The 23,119-nt window shown below is 39.4% G+C and overlaps 1 protein-coding gene across 5 annotated transcripts in view; it reads right to left on the bottom strand.

The window, feature by feature from the left end:
* The window catches only part of LOC124595158 (sodium bicarbonate cotransporter 3), a 976,895-nt gene that overhangs the window by 222,806 nt on the left and 730,970 nt on the right, over window positions 1-23,119 (bottom strand). For all 5 annotated transcript variants that reach the window (XM_047133764.1, XM_047133766.1, XM_047133768.1 and 2 more), the window contains one exon: window positions 13,990-14,128. In XM_047133764.1, the coding sequence (XP_046989720.1) occupies window positions 13,990-14,128 (139 nt within the window). The remainder of the gene's footprint in view (window positions 1-13,989; window positions 14,129-23,119) is intronic.

The following is a 23,119-nucleotide window of genomic DNA, read 5'->3' as shown; positions in this document are numbered from 1 at the left end:
GATAATCATCTAAACAGTCAACTCCTTCCTTATTGCAAGATCATATTAAGGCATTCCCATTCACACTGTAGTCCTATATGTGCAGGCCCTACACTGAAGAGTACCATTTGCTACACAGTGCTGTGAACTGGGATTCAAATACTTGTGTTTTCCTGAGCATCATCCCATTATTGGTTTCACTGTGAGACTTGGCAGTGATATGCACAATCACTGATCTTGCTCATTCTTGATGTCCTTCTTGCTACAAGAAATGAGTAAAAAGAGATAGAGGTTGGAACAGAAGGTGTGTGCAGTCAGGTATTTAAGAGCATCTCATGAAAACCACATTGTGGTCAGAGTTGTAGATCATGAGTTATTTCAGTTTTAAACAAGTACTGAAATCAGAATCCATGATAGCATGTAGAGGCAGGAGGCAACCATTGTTGCACTGATGAGGGCAGCTGAATGCCCAAGTATGGTGAGTCACAACAGTGGGCTTCAGACTGCATCTACAGAAAGTTTTTGGAGGGCTGGCATAAGAACACAAAAGCACAAACTAAAAGTTTGATGCAATTTGAAAGGGCACACATCTCTTGGCAACAAGCAACTGGACTAGTCCAACGAACGGATGACCAAGAAAAGAAAATTAGTCTCTCAAAAACACATATTTGATAAGAGCAAGAATGAAGTGAGAATTATTTCAGGGAATGTTGTGAAATAGTTTTCACTGGAGTAAATGATATAGGATGCTACAGTTTTGATAGGAAAATAATTTTTATTGCAAAATGAGGTGACTCCGATCATGTTTTTGCATGTTTGGATAACTGAGCATAGCATTTTAACAATTACATTGCAGCTGACCACTGTCGTGAATTCTTGTCTAACCTGTCAACAACAATGGCATGTTGGAGTGTGCGCAACCGGCAAATTGTGTTGTCAGTAGGTGTGCGATTCTTGTGCTACACTCATATAGTCAACACAACAGTGCGAAACTTCTGCTGCCCCCTGTTAATTCTGAAATGTAATTGGTAAGTTGCAATATTATTACTTGCATATGACTGTCTTAAGTGATACCGTTTCATTTTCTTGTTTATTGCTATTACTGCTTAGTCACAAAGCAGGCCTAATTACAAAATGACATTTTTGTAGGGTGAATCTGATCAAACGAGTATACTGAAAGGTTCTGGGACCAACATGGAAATCTAACTACAAAAAAAAGAATTTCATCTATATGCAGTGAAAGCTGTCAAATGTGGAAAATTAAGCATCGGGAAAGCTTCAGAGCAATACGCAGTTCCATATACCCATTAAATGACAAACTCAAGGAAAGATACAAATACAACATAGGCGGCCAACCAGGGTAAACCAATAGTGAGGAAAAAAGCCTGGTTGAAGGATTAGTGTGTTGTGTGAAATGGGAGTTTCCTTTAAGGAATAATGATGTTGGGGACATTGTACAGGCATATCTCAATCGAAATCAAAGTAGTGATCGGACTCACTCCAGTGGAAGTCTGATTCCGTTCCTGCATACAAAATACAGTGGTGATCAGATTCACCCCAACTGACGAGGTGAAACTGATTGACAATTAACTTAAAATAATAACTGCAATTATAAACTAAAAATAATGTAATAAATGAATATATCATTATCAAGGTTGTGAAATTAACATAATGAATTTTTATTCTGATATCACAACAGTAATTGGAAAAAATTTAAAAAAACCTTCTGTTTTTGATAGGATTAACCTCATTTTACAGTATTACAGTGACTTGTGTGACATCACAGTGGACTACAAAATTATAGGAGTGAAAAATCATCATTTAGAAGAGAACACATCAGGGGTGACTGAGGTCAGACATATGTCAGATGGTAGTCTGCCTTAGTTAATAATAAGTTTCACATTTATCCATTAAGTATGAACACATACCATCACCTAGGCAGTGCTTTTAATTAATGTTTCAAAGTATATTTTCGCTGGTAACAGTATCTACAGACTTAGAAGAAGATAAGTTGGTTGAACAAAGCTTGTGGCATGTCTTACATCATCACGCAACCAAATGTCAGTAAGTTGGACAATGCTAATTGTCTAGTAATGTACTGGTTCAGTGTTGCTATAGATTGTAAATCTTTCTTAATGTAATCTGTGCACTGTATGAACAATAACCTATCATAATACTACTTTAACAATATTGTGAAAAGGAAAGTTGCTACTCACAATATAGCGGAGATGTTGAGTCACAGAAAGGCACAACGAAAAGACTGTCACAAATATTTATTTGTGTATCTGTGCCTATCTGCATCTCAGTGTCTCCGCTATATGGTGAGTTTTAACAATATTGTTACATTCCATCCTGGATTTTCCACTGTTTGATAATACTGCTTTAGTGTTATTTGTGGTTCCCCCAGCAAAATTTAAGCAAACAATTGAGAGAGCTACCTTGGAAATGACTATCGTTCCTTATTAATATACGCCGTTTGTCCCCTATTGATAGCTTAATATTTACTTGATTAGACCGACATTTTTTGAAGGAAAAAGTTACCTACATAATGAAATACTGAGTCCTGTTTACAGTTCACTGCTGCTTGTCATGTAGCAACCAGAATTTTACAGATCTTGGATCTAGACATTAATTTGCAGAAATAGTGACTAACGAGGTTCCATGCTTTTATTTTTTAAGTTATCTTTTGTCTTAGTTGGGATTCCTAAGTTTTTGCTCTATGTAGAATTAGAACTTTAACTACACACTCTAATCTTGTGTGTTATTACTATTTTTATGAATATAATAGAGGGAAACATTCCACGTGGGAAAAAATATATCTAGAAACAAAGATGATGAGACTTACCAAACAAAAGCACTGGCAGGTCGATAGACACACAAACAAACACAAACATACACACAAAATTGAAGCTTTCGCAACAAATATATCTAATAACAAACTCTTTGCCTTTACAAATGTCTGCTTGTGTCTGTGTATGTGTGGATGGGTGTGTGTGTGTGTGTGTGTGTGTGTGTGTGTGTGTGTGTGTGTGTGTGTGCGTGTGTGTGTGTGTGTGCGCGCGAGTGTTACCTGTCCTTTTTTCCCCCTTTCTGATCCCGGGATTGGAATGACTCCTCACCCTCTCCCTTAAAACCCACATCCTTTCGTCTTTCCCTCTCCTTCCCTCTTTCCTGTGAAGCAAATGTTTGTTGCGAAAGCTTGAATTTTGTGTGTATGTTTGTGTTTGTTTGTGTGTCTATCGACCTGCCAGCGCTTTTGTTTGCTAAGTCTCATCATCTTAGATATATTACTATTTTTATGTTTTATTGCTGATTTTTGTTCACAACCGGACCCATAGTCAGATAATGAAGACTTCTGGGATTATGATAAACTGCTGCCACATGAGTGTCACAGAAATTTATGCAAGGGACGATAACATTTTATAATAATTCTTACATCACCAAGTCAGTGAGTTTGAAGGTATGGTATGGCACACAAAATAAATTTTGCAGAAGATGCCACTTGGATGATAGTTATCTGTTTGTATACAACATTCGTAGATTACAGTGATACCTAAAAGGTGCACATGATGTCACTAGCAGCCTACATCTTTTTGTAGTGCTAATACAGTTACTGATGCAGTCTTTCTTGAAATTACTTTCTCATTATAGCTCTTACTTTAATCAATTCACAAGTATCAGACAGAATGAACAAGTTAGGGTGTAAATGGGATAAAATATCCACAAAGAATAGGTTTATTCATAGACCAAAAATATCAATTTGACACTAAAAAATAAAAGTATGAAATAGAAAAATATGTCCATTAGGAATATTGAAATTGCTCTACTGCAGTGATCCTAATGGATACAAAAAATACCCATTTATAAGTGAAACTGGCTAGCACCCTTCAGAAATGGAGAAGAAGAAAATATACTTACGATTTTAATTTTCCATCTACAGAATGTTTTGAAAATAGTTTTACAAAAACTAAGGGCATATTGCTCACATCAAAATAAGAAGAAAAGTCCAGGTAAAAATATTTTCAGACATCTTCAATTTTAGAGTTATTATAAAAGTTTAACATGGATGCACCAAAGAAAAAATTCAGCAAGTGACATTTGCGATCAATAATTAAAATTCATTTTGCAGCTACGTCATTACAAGTCAATTTGTTAATGCACTAACTATATTTTCAATGCTGATGTGTACTGCATCAACATGTTTATATTTCACATTTGTTTACATTTGAGACTCGTTCATCTTGACTGTTTCACAAGCACAGCAGAAATACATTACTTGGTAAGTGTCCTGTTTAGCCCAGGTAGATTATTCATATTGTGAGTGGGAAAATGTAACTTTTAACTTAGGCCAGATGAGTAGCAATGGATGTCAGGTTGTACCAAAATGTGTTTCCAAATAGACAACCACTGTTATTTATCATCACATTGCTGGCATATTATACACGGCATCACAAACGGTATATCAAGATTGATCAACATTTGCTCATAAGCCTGATCACAAAGTCTGTCTGTAGCCTGTTGTAATATTATATGTTGCAATATCATACAGAGGAAGAAATATTAGAGTTTTTTGATAGGAACTTTATGTATCCATACTATTTTCAAAGTTTGCGAGATCTTACATGCCAATAACTGGCCATGGGAAAGCTTTTCCAAATGGTTTGTTTCACAGTCTGCTAATCAGTTGTTTATATTTGCAGTCTTGCTTACATGCAAGGAAATATTTTGAAGAGACAGACTAGCATAATTCCACAAAGAGTTTTTGTGGGTGGATGAATATCCTCATGTTACAATACATGATAGACATTAGATGTTTACAACTAACATTTGGACTGGAATTGTAGGTCCATATATTCTCCAAGCACATCTTACATCTTCTGTTACAAGGGCCTTATTTAAAGCATTATTCCAGACTTGCTAAAGGGTGCTTGATGACTTATGAACAATTCTCTTCTGCCAAGGCAGTGCTCCAAAGTTACTGAAATAGTCGACCTAGCCATCTCCAAGACCCCTTGCTTCTTTTAATTTAGGCTGCACTAGTCATTACAGGTTTTGAAATACTCTAAATCTAGAATGCATTTTTCATTCTGCAGTGGAGTGTGCACTGGTATGAAACTTCCTGGGAAGTTAAACTGTGTGCCAAGCTGAGACCTTTCCATTTCATAGATAGGACAATTGCCTGTGAAAGGCATAGGTCCCAAATTGAGTCTTGGTCTGGTACACAGTTTTAATCTGCCAGGAAGTTTCATCCTAAACCTACTTGTGGGGAAGCTCCATCACTAACTAGAAACTTGCCTTTCAGCAACAAACAATCTTCCAGTTTTTCATGCATCATGGAGTCCCTGAAAATATCTCCATCTGAGTTTTTACCATTTGATTCCATACTGATACAACGGAAAACGTAGATGTCTGCTATAGCAAGAAAGATGCTCCTACTGTAGCTCCTGTATTCCAAAACTCACTTCAACAAGTTGAAAGTGCCTGAACTGTAACATGGTTTCTGTCAATAATGCCATGGCAACCACAAAACATCATCTAGTATTAAAGCCATTTTCTATGACTTCCGACCTGTCATGATTTGATGATACATGGAAACAGAAGTTCCTTTATTTTTTTAAAAAAATGTAAGTTTGTTGTTGTTAGTAACACATTCCAATTTTAATAAATTTTCATTCTTTTGTGTTGCAGAAACCACAAGTGATAATAATGAAGACACTCTAATGACATCAGCACAAGTCAATGCAGAAACTTGATAACCCCCAACCTGAGAGAGAGAAAGAGAGAGAGAGAGAGAGAGAGAGAGAGAGAGAGAGAGCCATTGAAGGATCTGAAGCATTTGTATGCAACAATTAACAATTAATAACACTGAGCATGATGAACATTTTTTTATGCATCTAGTGACAGATTTGCCAAACAAGTTGTCAAAAGAATGAGCGCTTTTGGTACAAAGTGTAACAGATAATCTTTTGACATATTTTGGTCTTCAGGATTTATGTGGAATGAAGCAACATTCCCAGTCGTCTGGCCTATGATTTCCATTACCGTTCATCAAGTCAATTCCCTCACCATATTGTGTATCTTCACCAACATTCAATCCACAGTACCAGTCTGCCTGCAATTAGTAATTTCACAATTATTGTTCCACCTTATATGCATGTATCCCCGACTACATGTCTGGGATATGTGACATACCCTGTCACAGTCACGTACCACTAACAATATAAGTGCATTCGATTTTTCAGACTGCTCTGAAAATCTGGCTTCTCTGGTTAACGCTTATTTCTGTTAGTGTTTTTTCATTTTGATATCTACATATTTATTATGTTCTTATTTATAAGATACTACTTTAAACATTTCCAGTAAATGTCCCTTTAAGTGTGAATATTGGTTTTAGTGTAACATTTAATGATATCACAAAGGTGTTTGTAAATACCATACAAAGTACCTGGGATAAATCTGATTACTACTGATTGGGAGAAATTGAAGAGATATTGTAGAAACCAGTAACTAACTCCTGTTGCAAGAAAACATACCAAAGTCACATGTAATTTAACTTTTGCTGGAATGGCTGCTTGCAACTTTTTGAATTTAAGAATTCAGCATCAAGTGAAGAGTCAAACTACTCTAACTCTATATTATCTGAGGTCTTGGATTTCTTATTCTCTTAACCGAGTTGTAATTCCTCCCTTGGTATGTCTTCTTGGTAACCACAGTCTTCTCCACAGCTGTTTTCTAGTATGGCTACCTTCGTCTTTGATTTCTTGAATCATAACAGCTGTTTTAAAATTAGAATAAAGTTTAAAAACACTCTTAAATTTTCTGATTTTGTCTCATAGTGAAATTAGATTTTGAAACTGAACTGATTATTTCATTACCAAAAACACGGACTAACTTTCAAATGTAATCACTCTACTTTCCTCTGCCCTGCCAAGTACAAGCACTTAATGCGAGTGCCTGCATCTCGTGGTCGTGCGGTAGCGTTCTTACTTCCCACACCCGGGTTCCCGGGTTCGATTCATGGCGGGGTCAGGGATTTTCTCTGCCTCGTGATGGCTGGGTGTTGCGTGATGTCCTTAGGTTAGTTAGGTTTAAGTAGTTCTAAGTTCTAGGGGATGGTGACCATAGATGTTAAGTCCCATAGTGCTCAGAGCCATTTGAACTTAATGTGAGTGTCACTGCCTGGTACTCAGAAAGTGTAATGGAACCATTAATCTGCCTAGATAATTCCCCACAAAAACTGTGCACTGTGTAGTGATGGTTCATATCTTGCACCCGGATGAAATTTGAAACTCTACTATCGCAATGACAAAAACCTGATAAAATTCCTGTACATCAGTGCCTTTGAGAGAATTTCTCAAACGGCTAACAACCAATAACCCTGTGAAAAACACTGTGCTTGGCGTCAGGGAAATATTTCCAGTCTGGCCTCAAAACTGACCGACAGTTCTCATGATGATTTTTCTCATCCAATTCCAAAAAGTAATCGTTTCTTTGCATTGTTTTAAGCACAATAAACTTAAAGCTAAATATGTCAGTTTGATTTTATATTTCTTTGCAAGTGTTCAGTATGTTTCAGCTATGAAATCTAGCAAAATCTTTGCCTGGAAATTTGTCTGAACTTGCGAATAAATTGTGACAAGATACTCGATTACTGTAGGACGCTTAAGACCACATTGGATTAAATGTTGATGTACTCTTGCTGAGGACAGCCTTATTGTGTCCCACATAGCTCGTTCCTATGTGGTAGAAGCGAACACATCTGTAACTTTTTACATCTGGATCAATATGTAACGGTGGTCTTAAATCTGGAAGACATTTTCTGCGACATACCTTGCTAGTATATTGTAGGAATATGGTCCTGCAACACTGTTACAGATTTATCAATCCTGATCCATAGTTGATATATGGGGTAGCTGGAGACAAGACAATTTGAACAAATTGAAACCCTAGAGATGCCATTCCATCTCAGTAAGTATTTATCTGGAATAATTCTCATGTACAGGATTAAGCAGGCCTGCAGCTGCATTACTGAGCTTGGGTAATAGGCCCTACATAAGCTCTGATGCAATAATCCAACAGTACTCTGTGTACACTTTGAAGTTTGTTGGATCCTTAATATTGTTTTGATTTATTGCACCTTCTCCAACATGTGCAGGGGTTTTGCCTTGAAAGGCACAATTCACAACATGCTCTAACAGCTTTACTTCCGAAAGTACATCTCACCCACCTTCCAAACCTCAAAATTCTCCTGCATATCTTTTGACATTAACATTCCTGGAAGAAAGGATATTAGGGAGAAATTGCTTTGTCGCATCCTATTGTTCAGCAGAGAGTGGTCTGTTTTGAAATTTCATCGAAAACTGTGTGTTGCATGGAATTCAAACCTGGATACTTTCTTTGTGGGCAAATTCTCTATCGACTGAAGCACGTGTGTGTGTAGGGGGGGGGGGGGGGGGGGATGGGGCGCGAGACGCATGTGCCTTTAGTGGAATTAGAAAGAACGTTATTGCTGCATTTTATGTTTACGTTCAACGTCAAACAGATATTTGGGTTTTACATTTTAATGGGTCGAAATTTCCCCCGGCTCTGATTATCACCTTTTGATCAGTTACGGTGGTGGTTACTCGCGTCCACCAGAGCTGGGTTTTGGTCGCACGGGGTTTGCCATCACTTAAACTGCTCACACTGGACAATGACTTCGAAAAGTCCGGGCATTTGGTCAAACTGAATCATTTCATCGCGCACACACACAGTGCGACGACGAAAAATTGGCGATTACAAATAAAACCATGGCGAGTTACACTGTCTCAAGGAATATAAATGACACAAACTTACATTAAGAGCATGTACTGCAGTGTCGAGAGGTTATGTTTGCGGATCGGACGTGCGCATTATTAAGCACACTCAGGCCTACATATTATTGCAGTGCCTTCGCAGTTCGCACAGCGCAACTGTCTGGGAGGCGAAGCGGTGCATGCGATCGTCGGTTATCGGGGGCTCGCATTGCTCTCAATAGTGAAGTATGGAGAATGCCTAAATAGGAGAGCGTCTGAGCGTGCTAATCGCTGTTTTTTTAAATATTAGACGACCTACTTATTTGCAATCAGTCTAGTTTCTCCAGACACAAAAAAGGCCTGAGTTTAACCCGAACAGTTGTATAAAAACCTGCCCATGACGCCCTCACAATGTTGCCGCTTTCGTTGTTTTACAACTATATCTTAATCTTTTTGAAAAAAAAGGTCTTTTTAAAAATTGGCTGGTTGGATTTTAGTCTTCTTAATATTATTCTCTTCGAAATTTCTTTTTCCATTCCTAAAGTTTAGTATTGTATTTCAGTATCTTCAGCTTTCTCTTAACATGTTATAGAAAAAATTACCTGCCTCCAACTGCTTATTCTACTAAACCTGTTAAGAAACATAAGCTTAATTGCCACTGGTACTCGACAGCGTAAGTAACGAGCGCAAGAAATACCGAAGTGCGGAACTATTATACTTTATTTTGTATCATTTAAAGATAATAAGCATCATATTCAAATTTCTGGAACAAAATATTAAAAGTGCAGGTATTTTAGAAGTATCAAACAACGAAATGTTGATTTAATTATTGTATTTCCATTGTCGAGGAACGAGCAGTTGAACCAAACGCAGTATTGCGAACGTTGTTTGTTATTGTTCAGTTATTGTTGAATCCGTAGTAGTAGTAGTAGTAGTACGGTAGCCGTGCTTGTGCTTCTTGTCTTAGTGGTTTATTATATTTCTTTTGAAATAGGTACAGTTAAACATCAATACACCAAAAGCTTAAGGAAGAGTGGTTAAAAAAATGCCGAAAATTTTGCAGTAATTATCACAAGCTGTAGGAGATAAAACAAAAGCATTCTGTAAAGTGTGCCGCTATGCTCTGAGAGCTCGTTTAATAGATGTAGAAAAATCACAAAAAAATCTGCAGTATCTTCCTTTTCCTCCCAAATAAAGGCAAAAATTATTTCAAACCATTGGAGGAACCCGTGGGATGTATCGAAGCTGAAGGGTAACTTGCCCTTTTTATGTCCGTGCATTGTGCTACAATGTCTTGTGATCATGCAAATGGTTAAAAATAAGTTCAAGGATAGTGTTATTGCAAGCCAGGTTAAGTTGCATCTTACAAAGTGTAGTTCTATCATCAAGAATGTCCTTGGTCCTTTTTACGAAAGTTCTGAGAACTGACGCTATGATACTACGTTTAGTATTTTAATTAACGAATCAAGTGATATTAGTGTCGCTAAACTTCTAGCAATTACTATTGTTCCTCAAAGTATAACATCTCACAAGATTGTGCCGACATTTCTTATACTACTTGAAAGATACAATGCTGAGTCTGATGCATCAGCCACTAAAGAGGCGTGGAAAGAAGTTAATTTAGATTTAAAGAAACTGAGAGAACTGGAACAGATCAGGCTAGTGCGATGGTCGATATTATATGAAATACTTAAAAGAGGGGTTCCACATTTGGCACTTATAAGGTGTGTGTGTGTCATTCCGTTCGGTTGGCAACCTCCCCAGCAACTGCAGAATGTCTTCCAAGAAATTTGGACTTTTTGATTAGGGGAAAATTACAACTTTTCCCTCGATCTTCTTCACGACAGTCCTTTTACTGCAAGATTTTCTCAGTCCTAAATGACGGGGAGGAACCACCAAAAATCCCCCCTAGCTTGCGACATGAGATGGTTATCTATTGAACCTGGGGTACGTAGAATAACTGATCAATGGCACGAGTTAAAAACTCATTTTGAAATTGTTAGGCAAAACGAAAAATGCTACACAGCTGAAATATTCTGTTCGACGTCCAGCGACGAACTTAATTTAGTACATTTCTTAATTTTGAAAACTATCCATTCTTGTCTTCCGAGTCTCAATACGGAATTGAAGTCAAATTAGGTGGACCCACAGAAATTATTAGATGACGTGGTACTTCTTATTCAGTCTCATTCACACCTATCCAATTCAGAGAAAATATCTCGACAATGATTTCGAAAATCACCTAGACCCAAAGTCATATCTTGGATACTCGTTTGGAAAAAAGAAAAAAAAAATCATAAATTAGAAACAAAATGACCAAAGAAGAAGAAAATAACAGAAATATGAGTGAAATTTGTTTGTTCACTTGTACAACAATTACAGCAAAGATTGCCCGATAAGTTCTACTTCTACTTTGATACTATGCTAACCACCATGAGGTGCATGGCACAGGGTACAAGAGTCTGTCAGTTCAGTTCCTTCATTATCCCTGTGACACTCTCCCACGGATCAAACAAACCTGTGACCATTCCTGCTGCCCTTCTCTGTGTACTTTCAATATCCTCTGTAGGTCCTGTTTGGTACAGGTCCCACAACTAGAGCAATATTCTAGGACTGGTCGTACGAGCTATTTCTAAGCAATCTTCCACAGTATTCTATCACGTCTACCACCTGCTTTATCTACGACTGAGCCTGTGTGTTCATTTCATTTCACATCCCTACAAAAAGTTACACCTAAGTATTTGTTTGAGTTTGCCGGTACCAAAGTGGTTCATTGATATTATAGTCATAGTTTACTGTAGTTTATCATTTTGTGAAATGCTTAGTTTTACATTTTTCAACATTTAAAGAAAGTCGCCAGTCTTTGCACCACTTTGAAATCTTATCAAGACCTGACTGAATATTTACACAGCTTCATCTAGACAGTAATTTATTATAATTAATTGCATCATCTGCAAAAAGCCTGAGGTTACCATTAATATAGTTGGCAAGATCATTAATATACAACATGAACAGCGAGGGTCCCAACACACTTCCCTGGGCGCACCTGAAGTTGCTTCTACATCTGACGATGAGACAGCATCCAAGATAACATGGTGCATCCTCCCTATCAAAAAATCCTCAATCCAGTCACAGATTTGATACCCCATATGATTGTACTTTTGACAATAAGCGTAGGTGTGATACTGAGTCAAATGCTTTTCGGAAATCAAGAAATACTGCATCTACCTGACTGCCTATATCCAAAGCTTTCAGTATGTCATGTGAGAAAAGAGCGACTTGGATTTCACATGATCGATGTTTTCGAAATCTATGCTGGCACTGAGAAAGCCATGTTCAAGATACGTCATTATGTTTAAGCTCAGAATTTGTTCAAAGATTCTACAATAAATTGATGTCAAGGATACCTGACAGCAGTTTTGTTGATCACTTCTACTACTATTCTTGTCGATGCTTTTTGCCAAGAACTGGGCACGTTCTTTTGTTCGTGGGATCTATGCCAGATTGTAGTTAGAAGAGACGCTAACTCAGCTGCAAACTTAGTATACAATTGACAGGGTTTACATCGGGCCCTTGGAGCTTTGTTCAACTGTAACGATTTCTGCTATTTCCCAGTAGCACTGAGACTATACTCCGTTCATCGTAAGAATAAAACTGATGTAAACAAACACAAGCGCGGCGATTGGTCAGCAGCCATAGCCCCTGCACACTGGTGTTATTCCGCTCTTGGAAGCAGGTCCAACTTATGTATTAGATATTTTATTAAGTAAGTTACCCAGACAAATGTATTCCCAAAATTTCGGTACTCTACATTAATTATTTGTTGGTGTTGGATTTCTTGCCGCCACTGTAGTAAGTACACGTTGTAACGTTCCCTGGCAAACTCACGCTATTAATGCACAAGAGTTTATTTGTACCATATACGCCGCTCTGAGCAAGTTGTATATACCGTAATTATGGAACAAAAAATATTATTGAATTTTATGTAAAAGACATTTGTTATTATCGTAATATTTTTGTAGTAATATTCTCTCTGTATTTAGTATAGTAATTTTTCTATATTTATTATGTGATTGTGAAATGTGTCAGTATCTGCGATTACAGAGATGTAAAAATTAGCCAGAGGAGAATAATATTGTCAAATTACAAAGAAATGTTAATAGTCAGCAGTAGTATAAAAGAACCATGTACAGCGTATTCTTTGGTCTTCTCTGTGTAAGGCTGAATGCGAGAGGAAGCTGTGTTGAAGCGATTTATGAATGCGCAGACTTCTTTTGTCTCTGTCTTGGTTTAGCCGCCATTAGAGCAGAAGTTACAAATTAATGTGAGTTGAATTATTGTTTGCTCTAAATATATCAGAATTTATCAAAAGTGTGTATTATTAATGTAAATTAGCTTGCCCATGTCATCTATAAAATTTCTTTAAAGAATTTTCAGCATTTTTAGCGGTGTTGCTGGGCTGTGCCGCGACCGATCGATTTGCAGCGGCGGCACATTTGAAAAATTGTTCCGCTAAAGGAAAATCAACCAAACCCGTAAATCGGGAACAGATAGATAAAAATTAACAGTGAACTAAGAAATTGTTCTTCTTTTACAGTGATCCTGATTTTAAACTAATTATACGTTTGTGCATTCGTAGGCGGATAGTTAATGTTAGTTAACATTGAAATTTAACAATTTTGGTTCTTTCAAATAACTTAAATGTATAGCGAAGTAGGTTTGATCAGTGATAATTAAATGTCGGCTTGGCAATAATTAACCATTTTCTGCTAATAGAGATATTCTTGTGTTCCATAGTTAATGCTGGGATAGAATTCAGTAAATATTTAACAAAAAATCCACTGCATTTAGAAAATGTGTGCCAAGGCCGAATGATGTAAAGGACTTAATTCTCAACTGAATATTCTTAATCAGTCAATATGAGTTCACGTAATTTTTAAATGTACGTAATTCTTTTGAAAGTGAATTTTTTTATTACCACACGTAAATAAGAGAGAGGTTCTACAACAGAGTTCGTACTTACAGAAGAAAGTTAAAGAAAGGCAAATTAAGTAACTAAAAGCAATAACAATTAATAATTATTCTTTAACGAAAATAAAAGCAATTTCGTTAAATTTAAGTACACGTACGAGAGTTTAGATTTGAGAAACAACTCACATGGGCTCAAACTGCCCGCCTTAGACTAAGCTTAGCCAGATCTGAGCGCGTGATAGCGGGGGTGCAGAGGCAGACTTACCTGGCGGTCTCCTTCCACTCCATCTCGTTGCCATCGTAGACGAGTTCCCCCAGCTCTGAGAAGAGCGGGTGCGGCTCGTGGGCGTTGTCGTCCACATCTTCTCCCAGGATGAACTGGACGCGTTGCGCCGGAGGCGTGACTGAAACAAGCCCAGCCCTCAAGTCAGTCCAGACTCGGAGACAGTGTACCACCGAGCCTGCTCTGCCTCATTCCCTCCCAAATCCCTTCCACAAGGTCACTACGGTGACCACGAAGGCCCATTCAGCCTGAAATGAATTCAGCGTAATTTACAGTAACTTATTAAAACACGAAGCAGGAGGATATAACCAGAGATTTCTCCGGCTAGGCCGGGGAACGGGAATCTGAACGGACTGGTTTGTTCGTTGGTACAACTTAGTAGACCAACTGAAATTTTTACAAACCGTGGCGTTTTTTGCTCATATACACATTGCTTTCGATTTTTCTTGATATGAGTCTATTCGAATTCGCCATTATAATCTCTGTTTAGAGTAATGTTACTTTTGCAGACTCAGCTGAGTTTATTTTAGAATTTGGTGTACATAACAAGCCTTATATTCTTTCCGGGGTAGCGTTGTGCTACTAAGGGTAAGTCAGCAATATAAAAACTAAATAAAGTTATATTTCACCATTGTAAGTTACTTCCTCTGGCTTTTGAGGTAACAATGACAGTGTAGTGCAGAAGCTTCCAATAATGTGCTTGTGTTTGGCAAGGTGTCGCGATGAAATTCACAGAAAGAGACCACAGTTGTGGCAAGACAGATCAAGGTTTTTTGATCATTACGTCGCACATGCTTACTCGGCTGTGTCAATAAGTTAATATGCTTAGAATCGGGTGATCGTGTTTCCCCAGCGTTTCTACTTCCAGGACCTCACCTTACCTGAATTTTCTTGTTTCCAAAATTAAAATAGGTTCTGAAAGGACGCTATTTCGACACCATTGGTCACATGAAAGCGAATTCGTCACGGGAACTGGAGATTTTTCCAGGACTGTGTGACTAAGTGAAAACACCGCTGGGGCATATTAATACACAGCCGATCGTACAGGATCTGCTACTAGCATACTTGATCAATGAACATATCACTTGGAAATGTCCGTTAGGTTGTCGCTTGACAATACTAGCCAATAAAATGTCTTATTAAATAATATACAGTTCCAGCGAAGCGAGGGGTTCTTTTAACAGACTTCGAATAAATAATAGCAATGTGCATTTTTATCTAAACTGCTGTGGAAAATCGAAATAAGCTATTTTTACTACACTACCAGATTTGTAGAAATTCTTCCTTCAGCGTTGTGTCATCCAGCTGTATCGAGTTGCCGGTTCTGATCTGCATTTCCGCTCGTAGGTGTTACAACAAGAACAAGACGATCTACCAACTCCTTCCTCCCTAACTGTTTACTAAGACAGAAGAGTTCCGACATTATCTAATCTTTTTTTGGCGAAGAGGAATGGGTGTAAGAGATTTTGCTGGCGGTAACGATAAACACTCCTACCCAGTCTTGGTCCAAGATGGGATCTAAAAATTAATGCGCGCCATTCGCTGCGCTCTCGTTAGGGAGGAGCGGGGTTCAAATGCCTACCTGGTAATTCTTACCAATATTTTCCGCGTGTTTGCTGTTTAGTTTCAAGGGTAATATCGACAAGGATTCTACAAAACTGCCACAGTTGAATTATTCTCCCGTTTTATTCACAGTGCACTGGATACCTGTCTACATCTACATCACTACCTGATGGTGTGTGGCGGAGGGTACTTCTAGGGCCACTAACTGATACCCTCTTTTCCTATTCCGCTGGCGAATGGTGCGTGGGACGAATGACTGTCGGCACGCCTCTGTATTGGGTCTGATTTATCGAATTCTCTCATTGTGGTCGTTTCACGAGACATACGTAGAATGAAGCAATTTGTTGTCAGACTCATCCCGGAAAGTCCTCTCTCGAAATTTCAAAAGTAAACCTCTCCGTGATGCTCAACCCCTCTCTTGTAGCCTCTCTGTAACACTCTCGTCGGACGAAACGATCCTGGGCTGTTTATTGGATCTTCTGCATCTCTTCTATCAGTCTGACCTGTCAATGGTCCCAGATTGATGAACAATATTCAAGAATCGGTCGAACAAGCTTTAGTGAATTAATTAGATTTCCACGAGATTCTTCCTATGAATTTCAGTCTGGCATCTGCTTTTTCTGCTATTTGGCCTACTATTCGCCTGGATGGGTACTCCTAGATATTTTATGGTAGATACTGTTGCAAGCAATTTTTCATCAACAGTGTAGTTATACAGTTGTTGATTTTCTTAGTGCACTGTGCACATTATTTACGTTCAAGGTCAACTGCCAGTCGCTGCACCACTTTTCAATCCTCTCCAGGTCCTCCTACAAATGGTTACTGTCTTCTGGCATTGCTACCTTCTTTCAGACAACCGTATCATCTGTGGACAGCCTTGAAGAGCTTCCGAAACATATTACTAGATGCTTTATGGCACTTCCTTGAGGTACTCGTGTCGATTTTGTGCTATTACGAGAGGCTCTTTCATTTCCGCCTGTAAGGAAATCTTGAATCCAGTCGCAAATATGGCCAGATTCTCGTATTTATTTCACTAAGCGGCGGGGGACACGGTGTCAGATGCTTTTCTAAAGCTGAGGAACACAGTGTCAAACTGAGCGCCGGTGTCTACCGCTCTGTGAAGCTAATGGCACATCAGAACAAGCCGAGTTTCCCTGAGATGTCTGTTTGTGGAATCAATGTTGATTTTTATAGAGTAGATTCTCGTTCTCCGAAAATGTCATAAGACATGAGCATAAAACATATTCCAGAATTCTGTCTCTAATGACTTAGATATAGACAGGAGGTAAAACTCTAACCTTTGTTACTTCTCCGAAAAGTTTCGATTACAGTTACGATTTGCATTTGGAGACAGACGGGGCTCCAGTAAGTACACCCACACAATACTGTGTTATCGAAAATTCGGCACGGAGATTAGCTCCGATTCCTCTTAGCCCTATGTAGTTGGTGCTAAGATGTCCACATAAACTACAAGGAAGTGATCTTACCGATACATTATAACATCCCACAGACACGCGATAGATTTCACATCTGGACATTCGACGCTGTCTTTCTCAGTTCACTGTTGGCCTCCAAATTCAGATAAATGTGCATGGAAATGCCGTGCCCGCTAAAGAGGACACTGCCCATAACAAGAGGCGTTTGTCTGGGGGTTGTGTCGACGCAATGACCACTTAGCAGTGTCCTCTGTTGCATTATGTCCCCGGACAGCACACATGAGTCTGATCCACTGCACGAAACTGCCAGCTGTGTATGTCCCATGGTGGTGCCATGCAGCGAGAAGTTATTCTCCTTGGAAACAAACTGGACAATTATCAATGTCATGCATTTCCTTTGTTGCACAGTCAAATAAAGGTAATGTTCTAATTGTTGTCGCAGTCATATCTTATGAAATCCTTGGGTCAACAAAAGCGAATCACGGGTCGCTTCCTGCTGTTCACTATCTGCGGCGAAGTGCATGGAACTGTGGATTCTGATACACTTCCATCTTCCCCCCTCGCATGTTCTCCATCATCAGCTGTCACTTATGTCACTATAGAGCCTCCTATCTCTATAGCTGTGGATGAGAAATCTAACGCCCTGTTGTCTATTAGCGTTTTTATCGTTACTCATACATTTTTCATGGATTCTAACAACGACAGCATGAGCACCAGATTGTACTGCCCCAGCAAGCAGAGACAGAGAGGCAACTACGAGGCGTGTTTTTTAAGTAAGGTCCGTTTGAACATAAGTACACAACGGAAGGTTATTTCAAAAAAGTAAATTTATTTTCAGATAGTACATACTTTATTTTTTGACATAGTTGCCAAGTTTGTTGAAACACGTATCATACCACTCAGCCAATTTTAATAAAAACTTGTCACCTGCTCCGATAACCAAGAGTTCACTGCTTGCCACTGAGGTGTTGCTTGAGGAACAGATGGTAATCGCTCGGCACAAGATCAGGACTGTAGGGTGGGTGGTCTAAAACTTCCCAGCCAGAACTGTCCAATAAATTACGGGTCTGATTGCAGTGTGAGGTCTTGCATTGTCATGGAGAAGGACAATTCCGTTTGTCAGCATGCCACATCTTTTGTTTTGAATCGCTCTGCATAGCTTTCTCAGGGTTTGGCAGTATGCTTCTGCATTGATAGTGGTTCCTCGTTGCATGAAGTCAACCAACAAAACACCATGCCTATTCCAAAACACAGACGCCATGATTTTGCTCCGGGACAAAGTCTGTTCGGCCTTCAACTGTACAGGCGAGTGTGTGTGTGTGTGTGTGTGTGTGTGTGTGTGTGTGTGTGTGTGTTTCCATTCCATGCTCTGTTGCTTCTATTCGGGCGTGATATGCGAAATCCATGTTTCGTCTCCAGTTACGATCTGACTCAAGAAGCCATCACCTTCTTCATGATAGAGAGTCAAGAACTTCATCACACACTCAAATCTTTGGTTTTTGTGGTCCTCTGTTTGGAGTTTCGGGACCCAATGGGAGCACAGTTTCCTAAACTGCAGGTATCCAAAAACAATGTTGTAAAGCACTGATCTCGACATGTCAGGAAATTCGTTTGAGAGACCTGTTATTGTGAAGCACCTGTTCCCAGGAATCCTCGCTTCGACTGAAGCCACCAAATTGCCTGTAATTAAAGACAGGCGACCGGAGCGGTCCTCATCACAGACGTTATCACGGCCATCTTTGAATTCTCGTGCCAACTTACGCACTTTGCTTTCACTCATAACAATATCACCGTACACTTCACAAATCTGTCGATGAATTTCTGCAGCAGACAGGTTCCTTGCTGACAAAAACCGTATCACTGAGCGAATCTCACACGCGGCGGGCGAGTTGATTGTCTTAAACATTTTGAAAGCACAAAACAGAATCGCACAGTTTAGCTACAGAGCTGAAACTGAGCACAGTTGTTCCCGAGGCATGCCAGTACACGATGCACGCGCTCGTTGCGGTGTGCGCGCGAACTACTAGTGTCTACAACAAAACGGACCTTCCTTAAAAAAAAAAAAAAAAAAAAAAAAAAAAAAAAAAAAAAACACGCCTCGTAACTGGCAGCTACCACAGAGGAGCTTCGCATCCAGTTGTAAGGGGCAGACAAATGAAAACTAGACAGACTACATAAAGAGCATGACACGGACACTGATGGCGCATGTGTGTTTGTAAAGAAGTGGACTCTATTCGGAATCAGAAAGGAACGGCAGCGCGAACGCTCACCGCTGTGCCATTTGTCTGTTAGACGTGATTGACGTGAGGTCAGCATGTCGTGTGCGCATCCAACTTCACTATGGAGGCCGAGAAAGAGGACCAGGCAGGTGTACTGTGCGTTTTAACTGTGGGTGGAGTATAAGGAAGCGAAATTCATAGCCGTATATCAGCTGTGTATGGCGAACACAGTGTATCACGTGCGGCTGTGTTTGTGTGGAATAAACGATTTTGAGAAGGTCGGGTGTCATCGGAAGACAGCAGTCGGCCAGGATAGGCTCATTGTGCCATTACCCCTTCTGTCATTGCTGCGGTGGATACTGCCGCCAGAAATGACCGACGGCTGGCAGTGGAAGACATTCGGCTCATTTTGGGCGTCAGTCACGGTACCTATCACGCCATCATGGCAGAGCATCTGAAGTTCGGAAAATCTGTGCGCAGTGGGTTCTCCACAATATGACGGATGAGCAGAAGCTGAACACCATGTCGACATCATTGCAGCACCTCGAGAAGTGTCACGGTGAAAAATATCGTTTCCTGTTTCGTACTGCCGCGGGAAATGAAACATGGTGTCATCATTTTCAGCCGGAGAGCAGGCGTCAGAGCCGACAGCGGAAGCGCATGGTTTCACCTCCACCGAAAAAATCCAAAGCTCAAGGAAAGTCATGATGATGACCTTTTTCTCTGACTGCAAGGGTCTGCTGCTCACTGACTTGCTGGTACATAGCGTCACAATTAACGCATCGTGTCACGTGAGACTTTTGAAAAATTGAAGCTCGCCATCAAGTCCAAGACGGCATTATTCTGTTGCAAGGTAATGCCCGCACACGTTTTACCAGGGGGGGGGGGGGGGGGGGTGCCAACTTTGCTGAAGAAGTTTCGCTGCGAAGCCCTTGCACCTCATCGATACATTCCCGATGTCTACCTATGCCATTCTCATATATTGGGAGCCCTGAAGAAACACATTCTTGGCTGTCGATTTGCTTCGGACGAAGAAGTGCACGTCTGAGTACAGACACGGTTCCGTAAGGTACCACAAATATTTTTCCATAAAGGAATTCATCGCCTCACATGACATAAATGTATTAACAGTTATGGCGATTACCTTTGAAATAATGGACAGTCTACCTATTTTTTCCATGTGATTCGTTTTTATTTGTAGGAGCAATGTGGCGTCGTACGGACACTTACCCTAAGACCACTGAAATTGTTCGGTGGCGAGAAGAGCTTTTCGGCACATTTGCTTCGATTCCTGAATGATTTTGCTGATGCTGCTGTCTGTGTCTCGGCAACAGCCGGACAGTGCTAGAGTTTCCCCAGCGCGCTCGTCACTGACATGTCGAATGGTATTTTCATCCTTCCATATTTGCTCTGAGTCTCGTTTGACAAACCTCGCCACTTCCGTTAAACGTGTTTCGAGCTACTAAGTTATTTCAGTCTGCCCTTTGTTAACACTGTTTAAGTCAGAAGTTTCTCCCATTTCCAGCACACACAGTCACTTAGATGAAGTATATGAATTCGTGGAACCAGAAGTGCTCTTCGTACGATGTCATGAGTCTTTGACGTGACCAAGGCGTGCTCATTTGTTAGTTGTTCAGAGCATGTAGTATTACGTAACGCAACAAGGGAGTTAATATTTGTTTAGCCATGTGACTTTCGGTATTTTATATTTACTCTATACGTAGGTTGACGTAAATGAGAGATCAAATCTTAACACACCTCAAATATTTTCCTGTGGCAGTTGATCTTACTAGCACCATTAAATCTAAGGCTACTGACGAAAGTGCTCCTTTATGGGAGTCAATCTTCTAGTTTTGAGGTAATTTTGTGATCTTGCAACGTTCACGATGGCACAGTATCTCCTATGATTTAGTTACTTGTGATAGGCCATAGAATAGAGCATGTTACAGTTTCCCGAGAAAACCTGTAACCACGTATGGAATTCTTTGAGCCTATCTAAATGAAGCCTTACATGGAAAATATAGTTAAAAACGATACAAAATTTTGAGAAATCTGCTTTACTGTATTCTAGTTTCCGACACTCGTCTACTTACAGATGTATAGCGTTAATGTAATTTCTCTATCCCATAAGTAATCTATTCGACGTAAGCAGAGCAGATCTGTTGGAATACGTTAATATGTTGACTGTGAAAGGGGAGAATTACGAAATGGCGGATAATTTGTGTCATATTAGTATGGCAACTTTCAAATCAAACCCTATGATTATGTAGTAGTTCCTATTTTTAAATGTGGTAATTATACGTCTACGTCAGTTGAAACAACTATTTTTTGTTCATGCAAATATTACTTTGCACTAGTTGAATCTGCGATGTAAATTAAAAGTAGTATTTACAGTGATTTGTACTAAGAAATTTTATACGAAATCAGCAGCCAAAGCTCTCAAAAATGTATGGTAGTTGGTATGATCTGCAACAAAAGATCTAAAACATAAAGCAAACATATAAAACAGCTGACGGCCAGGTAATAGACGAAACATGAAGCTCAAAAATATTGTGTCAGTGTCATTGGTTATTTATTCTAAATAACTAGAAAAATGTGAAAATCTCATCGTCGTTGCATAGTGCTACGCATAGACAAAAAAATACATGCAGTTCAAAAGATGATGAGCGGTATTGTGCGCATTAGTTAAAGATGCGGAACGGTGCAACCACCTCTTAAGTCGATCTTCCACACAACCGAGATGCGGCATCTGGTTAGATTACGATAGACATGTCCAGCTCCAGAGTAAATAGCAATCTTGTCTTCGGAAAGGTGAGAAATGCACAGCAGTGGGGCACCGGTATCTTCTACTGATATACTCACCGCAATAGCGTACTCGGCTGGGCCTGGTTCTTCTGAATTCTCAATTTACTGCGTACTATCAGTATCTAAGAGCTTCTAGCAACTTTTATCTGACATGCGAGGTGGATAAAGATGAAAAAAAAAAAACTCATTTCTGTCTCCTAGTTTATGAGCATAAACATTGTCTCGTCGGCGTTGACGAGATGTAAATCTTATGCACATTCTTCTACGACAGTGTAACTATTTATGCAATGCCTACTGAGTTCACTAAACGATGCATTGAGAAGGATGAGATTACCGTTCCAGCAGTGAATCTACAAAGTGCATTTCTTCTGCTATAAACTATAGATTTTACTAGTATTCTATAACTCTACACTATAATCAGAGAAGTGGTGCTTGATAGTACGAATCTATTTAAAAAGTGCAAGAAGTAAAAAGGTGTCAGAATTCAGAATGTGTACGGAAGGGTGACTAACGATTCCGGCTGGTACTAACATGCACAGTGAATGAAATATCGACATCAGTACTGTGAGTACGGTATTGTCATTGTGAGATCAGAATGGTCGGAGAATGACTGTAGGAAATTATTTATCGATGGTGACGGCATCTACTTTAGAAGACCATGTAATCCATTATTTCTTTTTAGTTCTATGAGACTGCAAGATGCTGATCCGTGTTGGTGAGTGAGGACACATTCCGTGATACTATCAAAATGATTCCTATAACCTGAAATTATGCATTATTCCTTAGGGTAGCTTTCTGATTTGCTGAAACAACGTGGGAATTCGCCAATGAAGCAATGCATTGCGTATCATCACTGGCAAAAATGGCTTCTCGTTAGAACTTTTTCTAATGCGATAGCTACTATTACTTCTGTCCATCTGTGTTACAGACACGCGAAGTGGGTGTGGTATTTTTTACTACTGTTATTGTAGTCATTTCGGTCTTCAGTCAAAAGGCTTATTTGATGCACCTCTCCATGTTACTGTACCCTATGAAGCCTCTTCATTTGCGGCTAACTACTACAGTTTACATCTTTCTGAATCTGCTTAC

The sequence above is a fragment of the Schistocerca americana genome, chromosome 2 (assembly GCF_021461395.2).
Source record: "Schistocerca americana isolate TAMUIC-IGC-003095 chromosome 2, iqSchAmer2.1, whole genome shotgun sequence".
Lineage (NCBI taxonomy): Eukaryota > Metazoa > Arthropoda > Insecta > Orthoptera > Acrididae > Schistocerca > Schistocerca americana.
Note: the sequence above shows the minus strand (reverse complement) of the source record. Positions and strands in the feature narration are given on the sequence as shown.